The sequence below is a fragment of the Euwallacea similis genome, chromosome 37 (genome assembly GCF_039881205.1).
Source record: "Euwallacea similis isolate ESF13 chromosome 37, ESF131.1, whole genome shotgun sequence".
NCBI classification, from domain to species: Eukaryota; Metazoa; Arthropoda; class Insecta; order Coleoptera; family Curculionidae; genus Euwallacea; species Euwallacea similis.
The window spans coordinates 1335010-1345564 of NC_089645.1; the positions used below are offsets into that span (position 1 = coordinate 1335010).

Consider the following 10555-nt stretch of genomic DNA (forward strand, 5'->3'; position numbering starts at 1 on the left):
GGACTTCCGTCTCCTTGAGATCCGGGATCTCGGCTTTCAATGCTCTGAAGACGTCCTGTTTGGAGGCCGCGGCGTCTATTTCGCGAATAAAGATCGCGGTCTTTTTTTGCCTCTCCTTGAGATGCCGCACGCTGTCTTTCCCGAGGGACTTTTCGATGTCCCTGCCAATTGCTTCAAGAGCTTTTTCGCCTTTTTCGAGGGTAATCACGAGATTTCCTTGCTTGTTAGACTTAATAGTTTTGATCCGATTCCTCTTTTCATCACCGTCCAGGGATGAGCTAATTTTCTTAATGGTCTCCCCGCGTTTTCTTTTTGTTTGTTCACAACAATTGCATACGTCGCGAAATTTTTTTTTCTTATTTGAGGAGTTTGTTTTCCCTCCGACGTTTTTGAGCGGGTCGTAAAAATCCTAATTTTAGGGCCCTCATGGAAAATGAACTGAGCCATTTTCCGGAACTTCATTAGGGACAAGCCCTTCACGTGATGAAGGGCAAGTCGTTTTTCCTGACCAAACTCAGATTTGAGCTTGGCAAATATTTCCTTCTCTCCGGAAGGAACATTTACTTTGATAATCCCCTGTCCTGAGGATTTCGCCACTTTCTTGGAATTGATTTTTACGACCTGCTCGAGAACGTCGAAGTCCTCCAGGTCTTTAATTTCAGGATAACGACTCCTGAACTGGGCTTGAATGCTTTCAGCCATTTCCCGATCGTCGTGTTCGACAAACACAACCTTAGGTTCCTCCGGGAGACTGTCCTCCAGAGGAATTCCCACCACGACCGCGGTATTTGTAAAAATCGTGTTCGACCATAGTTTTTCCGCAACTGGTATCTACGCTTGGAAACTGATTTCTGACGGGAAAACTTCGACCGTCGACTCTTCGCCCGTTTGGACGCTAATTACCCGCGCTTTGGGATTAGCTATCCCGACCGTTTGAGTTCCGATCGTCGTGACCGAAACCAATTTTTCCGGTTGACAGAATTTTTCCGCCTGTTGCAGGAAGAGTTTTTCCTCATGGTACAATTTGTCCGTAAACGACTGGACCTTTTTCGCGGATTGTTTTATCTCGCGCTTCGTACTGCGGTTTGCTCTAATAAGGGCCATTAGATTCGTCCCTTCCAGTTCGGTGCGAACAAACGTCCAGGTAAGACGTCTGTGAAATCGCTCCGGCGGAAATCTCTTTTTTGTGCGGTAAAAGTGGTCGCAAAGGATTTTTTTTGTGTTTGCGGATAGCGTGAAGCGAGTAGTTCGTATGTGTACTAGCGTGGTGCTATTGTGTGTGTGATTTCAACGGATTGCGCGAATTTTTTCGCAAAACAAAGCATCTGAGTAAGTCGTTGAAACATTAAATTGCCTGAAACGGTCTCTTTTATTAAGCCTAAGTGCCATAAATCGTCCCTTTCGGGGTGCAAAGACCTTTTCGAGGCAGTAACATCTGGTTGCCAAATTTTCATATTTTTTCTTTGTTATTTTGCGTGGGTATTTTCGCTTTTGGCCGTCGTTAGTAATTAACGGGAACCCCCACAATGTTGTGGAGGTAAATAAGCTGCAAAGCAGCAGCGATGAGGAAAACGCGGGGACACGGGCCCTAAAACGGCTTAGAAAGCGAAGGTCCCCCCCTCATGTCAGTGGGTGTTCCTCAAGTTCAGGGGAAAATTCTCAAGAAAATTCTCCACGGTTTAAAACTGTGTAAAGGGTAGTCACCAAAAAGGCGACAAATAATGAGGCGGTTGAGGAGCTTAAACTCCTCATAAATACTATGTTCCTCGAAGAGAGAAATTTATTGGCCCTTACTAAGGCCAATAAAAGTACAAAAAAAGAAATAAAGCAAGGAATCCCCAAGATGAAAGCGTGTACTGATAAATTATACAAAGGGGAAAAAATCTTTCTGCAGCAGGCAGGTAAGATCTGTCAGCGGCAAAAATCGGTCGCGTCTATCGGGACCCAAACAGACGGGACTGCTAATTTCCAATCGAGGGAAATTAGCGTCTAAACGGGCGAGGATATGGCGGTCGACGCACTCCCGACGGAAACTACGTTTCAGGCCTGGAAGAAATTCGAGGCTAAAACGTGGTCGAACACGATTTTCGCAACCACCTCGGTTGTAGTGAGAAATCCTCTGTCGGACAGGACTCTGTCCGAGGAAACCAAAGTCGTGCTCGTGGAACACGACGACCGCGAAATGACTGAGAGCATCCAATCTCAGTTTAAAAGCCGTCACCCGGATCTCGCAAACTTGGAAGACTTCGGCGTTCTCAAACAGGTTGTGAAAATTAAGTCAAAAAAACTAGACAAATCCTCTGGGTTGAGGATAATTAAAATCAATGTCCCGACTAACGAAAAGGACATCTTCGCGAAAATTACCAAATTGAAAGTCGAGTTTGGCCGTGAGAAAAGATTAGTGCTCCACCATATAAAGGAGATGTCGCCAACAAATTTTAAGAAAATGATTCAGTTCATTTTTCGTGATGGTGCAAAAAATTAGAATTTTCACGACCAGATCGAAAACGTCTGAAGTAAAGTAACTTTCACAAATTAAAAAAAAGAACTTCGCGACGTACGCCATTGTCGTGAATAAACAAAAGGGGAACGCGGCCGAAACGATCAAGAAGATCACCTCGTCCTTGGACGGAAACGCCAACAAGGACAGCATCAAAACAATCAAATCGAACAGCGAGGGGAATCTTGTGATTACGCTAGAAAAAGACGAAACGGCGTTAAAAACGATTGGAAGGGATATTGAGAAATCCCTCGGGAAGGACAGCGTACGCCTTCTCAAGGAAAAGCAGGAGAAGGCATCCATATTTATCAGAGGTATGGATGCAGCTGCTTCCAAACAGGAAGTTTTCAATGCCCTTAAGGCAGTTATTCCTGATCTTAAGGAGGCGGACGTCGCGATCGGGGAAATGCGCTCCTACGCGTCCTCTGAACAGGCGGTTACCGTGCGAATCCAGGAAAAGCATGCGGAAAAAATCCTGGGAGGCTCCCTGCGCGTGGGGCTTGTTAGGTGCAAATTGGAACGGCACCCAAAAATAGAACGGTGCGCGAAATGCTGGGCCTACGATCACGCGGCGCCCAACTGCAACGGTCCTGATCGCAAGAAATGTTGGTAAAACTTAGATATCACGGAAACCACTTAGAGCGTTACTTTTTTTTCCGTAATCTACTCGCTTAGAAGTTCACCAATATGTATTTTTTTTGGTGCGGAAATGCTTTGTTCAAAAGTTTGCTTTTCCACATTTATTTCAATACTTGATTCTCTTACGGGACAGTGGAGCGAACAGGGTTGCTGGGTGGGATAAATGAAAGTAAATTGAGGTAAGTTGAGGTAAGTTTAGGTAAGTTGTAGTATTGTTGGTGCCTTGAGTTAAGTAATTAGTTAATTTTAATCATAAACTAGCCGTAATTAGTCCCTTAAGCTACGCCAATGTATGTCAGTATTTGTTGGGGAGATTTTATGTGGAGGGAGTGACGACGACACCCAAAAAGCCATTCCATAGTTCAGGTTAGTTCGGGTTAGTTCCAGAATCTCTTTATGATTCAATTTTACATAAATACATTGGTAAATAAATAGTATTACATTTTAGATTGACGAGTCTACGTTTGGTCATAAAAAATATAACAGGGGAAGGATTCTTTATGGGCATTGGGTTCTAGGCGTAATAGCGGAAGGATCGGAAGATTTGCGTTGTGTACTATGTCCTGACAACAAGCGTAATGCGGAGGTTCTGCCGCCCATCATTCAGAAACATGTAGTTGAAGGATCCGATGTGTGGACTGATTGTTGGAAGGCGTATGATGGCCTTAAGAATTTGGGCTACAGTCATCATACGGTAAATCACAGCAAAGAGTTTTTTGCTGAGGATGGGACACATACACAAAGGATGGAATCTCAGTGGAACGTATTGAAGCAAAAATTGAAAGGACGATCTATACCGGAAAGTCAATTCGCTGATGTTCTGTGTGAAGAACTCTGGCGTCGTTATTGTCGGAAAATCAATATCGACCCAATGGAAGCTTTATTAAATATAATTCGTTTGGAATATGGTGATTTCAATTAATAAATAGATTAATCCAAAAAAAAACGAAGTTTATTTTGCTATATACTTACCTAAATTTCCCTTTTTTTTTTTGCCCGAGGAGGTGGAAATCCCCGGCCCGGTGGTCCCACGGCCGGGTAGTATGGGATTCGACCGACCCTTACGTCGCCCGCGGACCTACTAAAACCACCTCCTCTCTTCTTATGGCCCCGCTATCGCCTGGTCCGCATTCCTTCAGGGCGCCTGGTCGTTCAATCGGCATTCCGCTCCTCCAACCTCTTTCTCCTGATGCGCTCCCTCTCATTCTTCCTGCACATAATCTTACATAACATACATTCAAACGCTTTTCACTTACTCTCATTTTCCACAAGTTCGTTGCCAATCGTCCCTCGGTCCAGGTTGAGTCCAGCCCCCCTAGCCTCGGTTCGCTCAGCCTCCCACTCCGGACATCCTCAGAGTGTGTGCTCCGGGGTATCCGTGACTCCCGGCTCCTCGCAGAACCAGCAGCCGTCACTCTCTTCAACACTTATTCTGTGCAGGTATTTCCCGAACACACCGTGTCCAGTAAACACCTGCGTCAGTTCATACCCGGTCCTCGTTCATTCACATTCGACCCAACGTCTTATGCTCGGAACTAGGACCTTCATCCACCCATCGTACATAGCCCATTCATTCTCCCATTCATTCATCACCCATTCTCTAGCCTCATTTCTGATACCTTTTCCTCTTTGCCACACCATTCTCCTCTCTTCCACACGTAATCTGATCGGCGGGATCTTGGCCAGTGCCAACAACACCGCAAACGGGACCGTTCGATACGCGCAGGCCACCCTGATCGCGAGCATTCTGTTCGCCCGCTCCAAGACGGCCCTGTACGTCTTGGTCCCTAGCTCTCCCTGCCACACTGGTGCAGCGTACAACAGCGCTGACGATGCCGCCATGACCATCACCCGCCTCCTGTCATAACCCAGCCCATTCACCCTGGGGAGAATACCATCCAGCTTGCGGATTATTCCCCCCACCTTGTCAGCCGTCTTGCGAGTATGTTCGCCGAACCTAGCATCCTTGCTGAACCACACCCCCAGATACTTGACACTTGCACTCGTCTCATACCTGAAATCATCCACAACTACACTAATACTTGGTAACTTACGCCTTCCGGCAAGTAACACCATCTCGGTCTTCTCGGACGCCATGCTGAGCCCCTTGGCACGGAACGTGTCAATGACCTTCTCCATGGCCTCTCTGGTCCTCACCTCCAGTGTCTCCCTGCTCCCCGCCGTAACTACCAACGCCAGATCGTCCGCGTACGCCACTGGTGTGACGCCCTTTGGATAATCTAGCTTCAGCAGCTCGTCGTAATACAGGTTCCACAACAGCGGGTCCAGAACGGACCCCTGAGGCACGCCACACGATAGTTCCCGAACCTCCCCGTTAGGCAACTGCACCGACCTTTCGTCAAGGTACGACTATATCACGCCTACAAGGTACCTGCTAACCTGGGAACTCTTTAGTGTCTCCACTATTTGGTCCCAGGGTGCTGAGTTAAACGCGTTCTTAACGTCAATAGTTACCATCACGCAGAGGCCCGCATGTGTGTAACTGGTCTCTTTGATTTTCTCCATGATCCGCATCACAGCCTGCATAGCGTCTATGGTGCACCTACCATTAACAAAACCAAATTGGTTCTTGTTAATTATACCGTATTCCACGATCTGGGTCATCAGCCTGGTCTTGATGATGTTCTCAGCGACCTTCCCGAGTCCATCGATAAGACAGATGGGTCGGTACGATGCCTCTGCTTCCGGGTCCTTCTTCGGCTTCTCCACCAGGACGAGCCGGGCCCTCTTCCAGTTCTCCGGGAATTCCCCCGTCACCAAGATGTTCGTGACACAGTCTGCCATCCCTTGGGGATTAATCTCAAGGTAGGTCTTCATGACTTCATTGGGGATTCCGTCCAACCCTGGAGCCTTCCTACTCCCTAGTTCCCGGGTCGCCTGTCGAATCTCCTCCGCCGAGACCCGCTCCACGTCCTCAGCACCTGTAACAACTAAAACAGAAAATAACGTTAATAATTTCGCGGAACGCTAAAAGCTGGTCACGCGAAAAGTCGCCAAGTTGAGCACACGAGTTAGATTCTCTTTCCAGGAAAAGGGATTTAAAAAAAAACGCAAAGAACATTCAACTAACTATTCTAATTCCGAACACTAACAAGCCGCTTTTTTCCGTGATTCCTATAATTTATATCGTAGGTTTGCTGACTCTGCCGATTCCTACGAAATAGTTGTTTTGCACTCTCGTGGGAAAGGATCTTCGTTACAGGTTCCCATTCTTTGTCGTTGTAGAGGTTGAATATGTAACTCACGTGCCGGTGGTGGGGACTGTCTTAGTTTTCGCACTACCGAAAACGCTATTTTTTGCACTTAGCATTGAAAAACGCTGCTTTACGCTATCTATGCAAAAACTATTTGCTGTTATCTCAGGAGCTCACTTCCGCACGTCCGTCTTCGACCGTGGTCCGCTTGCACCTAAATTTACCTAAACTTACCTCAACTTACCTCAATTTACTTTCATTTATCCCACCCAGCACCCCTGTTCGCTCCACGGTCCCGTAAGAGAGTCAAGTATTGAAATAAATGTGGAAAAGCAAACTTTTGAACAAAGCATTTCCGCACCAAAAAAAATACATATTGGTGAACTACTAAACGAGTAGATTACGGAAAAAAAGTAACGCTCTAAGTGGTATCCGTGATATCCAAGTTTTACTGCCAAATCGGCCGATTTGAGCAAGTTGGTTGATGAAACGATCGTTTCTGACCGATTTCGCTCGTTTCTGTCTATTTTAATCATTTTGGCACGTTTTCATCAATTTGGTTAAATTTGAAACCAAAATAGACCGATTTGGCCAAAATTCGTCGAAATCGGACGATTTGAACAAATTCCGTGATGAAACGATGGTTTCTGACCGATTTTGCTCGTTTCTGCCTATTTTATTATTTTGTCACGTTTTCATCAATTTGGTTCAATTTGAAGCCAAAATAGACAGATTTGGCCGAAATCGGACGATTTGAGCAAATTCCGTGATGAAACGATCGTTTCTAACCGATCTCGCTCGTTTCTGTCTATTTTAATCGTTTTGGCACGTTTTCATCAATTTGGTTCAATTTGAAGCCAAAATAGACAGATTTGGCCGAAATTCGTCAAAATCGGACGATTTGAGCAAATTCTGTGATGAAACGATCGTTTTTGACCGATTTTGCTCGTTTCTGCCTATTTTATCATTTTGGCACATTTTCATCAATTTGGTTCCATTTGAATGAAGTTTTACCAGATTTTGCCGAAATTCGTCGAAATCGCATGATTCGAGCAAATTTCATGATGAAACGATCGTTTCTGACCGATTTCGCTCGTTTCCGTTTATTTTAATCGTTTTGGCACGTTTTCATCAATTTTGTTCAATTTGAAGCCAAAATAGACAGATTTGGCCGAAATTCGTCAAAATCGGACGATTTGAGCAAATTTTGTGATGAGACGATTGTTTCTGACCGATTTCGCACAGTTCGATTTCGGACGTGGAAGTAATCAGACGTGTTTGTGCAGCTCCGCGACGATAACGACGTACCGACAAAGAAAACCGTTAGCGACAAATCGAGGTCAGACGGTTTGTGTTTAGTGTTGAAAGAAGCAATTAAGTCGGCGAGCGTCCTTGTACGCGACCGCTGCACTGATTGCCGCTTTTGGCGCGCCGAACGTCTGGGCCTACGCTTTTGAAGGCTAGGCCGATATCTATGCTTGTGTTGATTGAGAGACTGGACCAATAGGAGTGACGACAGTGCATTCTTGTGTTTCTCAACACAGAGTACCTTTTAAGGTATTTATTTTCCTTTCTGGTGCTAATACTTTAAAATTTCAGATTTATACGAAGAAGGAATAGGCTTTCCTATAATAGGCCTTTGCCTACGACCAAGTTTAGCTACGCAATGGCTGAACTTGGGCAGAAAGGACCGACGAATTCGACTGTTGCGCGGACGGTTGAGGAATACCGCCGCAACCCGGAGACTCTATTCGAGGTAAATAGACGTCTCTGCGAAGACAACCTTCAAAACGCGAAGGAAATTGAAGATCTTAAAAATACGAACTTGAAACTTTTGGAGGTGCTAAAACGGTTAGAAGAGCGATTGGAAAAGATGGAAAGCAGAGATGGAGAGGAACTTAAGAGGAAAGAGAAGAAGAAGATAGTCCAAACGCTAGATTCGGAAACGGAGCTAGAAGAAAATGAAAATTCAGACGAGGAAATGAGGGAACTGGATCTGAAACAGATCCAAAGAGAGCAAAGGGAGGAACAAAAGAAGGAAAACGAACGCAAAAGGGAAGAAGCGCAAAGAAGACATACTCAACGGACGGAACAGAAACAGAAAGACGAAACAGAAGAAAGGCAATGGGAGAAAAAAATCCCCCCCCATTGTATTGAGAAATGCAGAGGACTGGACCGCCGTCAGCAACAGACTACGGTCAAGAAGGATTGTCTACAATAAGGCAAAGATGACAGGAAAGGGAGTGGCAATAACCCCAAACTCAGCAGAGGATTATCGATCAATAACCAGGCTCCTTAAAGAAGACCGTAAGGAATTCCGTACTTACAGCCTGCCAGAGGAAAAGAAAATCCGGGCAGTACTAGGACTTCTTCCGCAAATCGTGACGGAAGAAGAAGTAAAGCGAGATCTGCTAGAGCAAGGAATCAAGACATGCTCAGTACAGAGGATGAAGAGCAGGGTAGACAAGAGGATTTTGCCCCTGATGCTTATCCAAGTCAACCGTGAAGACAAGCAAAAATTTTTTGCCATAAACAGGTGCTGCGATCTCAGCGTGAGAGTAGAGGCTCAAAGGCAACAATCTGGACCGGCGCAATGCTATCGTTGCCAGCAATTTGGGCACTCTCAAAGATTTTGCACTGTTGCACCTAAATGCGTCAAGTGCGGAGAAAATCACCACACAGATGACTGCAGCAAGGCCAAGAACGTACCGGCCAAGTGCGCCAATTGTGGAGGACCTCACCCTGCCAGCTACAGGGGATGTAAGAAAGTCACTCAACCAACCAAATTTACCAAGGAAACTCCAAGGAAGACAGAAAAGAAAACGACAATGAAGGAATCTCCAATACCACCACCGTTCAAGCCAGGAACCAGCTATGCTGGTGCGTCAAAAACAGCGAAAAATGCCCCCAAAAAAGAAGAGCCTGTTGACTTTCAGCAGGCCCTAAAACAGATGCAGATGATGTACTCAGCAATGAGTGCATTCTTTGCCAATCTTCCAAAAGTACAAGGTTAATGAAAGCAAATCCAAAACTTTCAGCACTGCAGATAATATCATGGAACATCAATGGTATTAAGGGGCGTAAATCAGAACTGCAAGAGCTGCTACAACGGCAAAACCCCGATATAGTAGCCATCCAGGAAACGAGGCTACGACCTATGGACGAGTTCAGGTTCCCAGGACACCAAACACATAGGAAGGACAAAGAAAATTAAGGAGAAGTGGCACACGGAGGAACAGCACTTCTCGTCAAGACCAACATTCAGCACGTCCAGTTACCGCCAATAGAAACGGAAAGAACTGAAGCTATAGCAGTGGAGGTTATTACTGCCAGGAGTAGATTAAGAATTGCCTCCTGCTATCACCCACCGAACCTAGGGCTCTTGCAAAACGACCTGGATAAAGTTCTCTTTAAGAAACAAAGAGGACAACACATAGCCATCGGGGATTTCAATGCGAAATCTCCAGACTGGCATAGCAGAGTCAGAAATCGAAACGGAAAACAGCTAGAATACTTTCTAGAAAAGAGAGAAGACGTGCACGTAAGGGCAACGGAAGAGCCTACACATATGGCAACTGTGGGGACGAACGACGTCTTGGACATCATGCTAGTTAGGGATCTAGCCATGGGAGTAGAGATGGAAGTTCTACAGGAAGGATCCTCCGATCACAATCCAATTCGAGTTCTACTCGGAAACGGACCACAGGTAGAGGACATAATCGAGTTCAGAAGGACAAACTGGGGTCTGTTCAAAACAACGTTACAAAGAGATCTATCTATCATTAACAGAATAGAAAATGTAGTTGAAATCGAGAAGGCCGTTTCAACTCTAGAGGACATAAGAACAGCCCTAAACGCGAACTCGAAAATCACCAAAAAACGGAGAATAAGGGATTACTTGGACAAAATTCCGAAGGAAACCAAACAGCTGATTCAGCAAAGGAGACGGGCCAAGAAAAAGGCATTTAGGACAAATGCCCCGGCCGACAAAAATGCTCTGAATCAACTGAATATAAGGATTAAAGCGGCGCTGCAGGAAATCAGGGAAAAACAGTGACAGGAGCACCTGGAATCCCTTAACCCACAGGACAGGAGCATGTGGAAAACGCTCAAGGCGATGAAATCAAAGAGGAAGCCGATTCCTCCCATCCAAGGAGAACGGGGAATCGTGTACACTACACATGATAAAGCAGAGGCCTTT

General features: G+C 45.6%; 1 protein-coding gene across 1 annotated transcript; it reads left to right on the forward strand.

Annotated features, from left to right (window-relative positions):
• The first annotated feature begins 8020 nt into the window (after window positions 1-8020).
• On the forward strand, window positions 8021-8575 carry LOC136418732 (uncharacterized). The gene has a single exon (XM_066404895.1). It carries the CDS (start codon window positions 8021-8023, stop codon window positions 8573-8575), a length of 555 nt encoding a protein of 184 aa, XP_066260992.1.
• The last annotated feature ends 1980 nt before the right edge of the window (window positions 8576-10555 follow it).

Coding starts and splice junctions, on each gene's coding strand:
- LOC136418732 (XM_066404895.1), top strand. CDS start 8,021: ATGGCTGAACTTGGGCAGAAAGGACCGACGAATTCGACTGTTGCGCGG.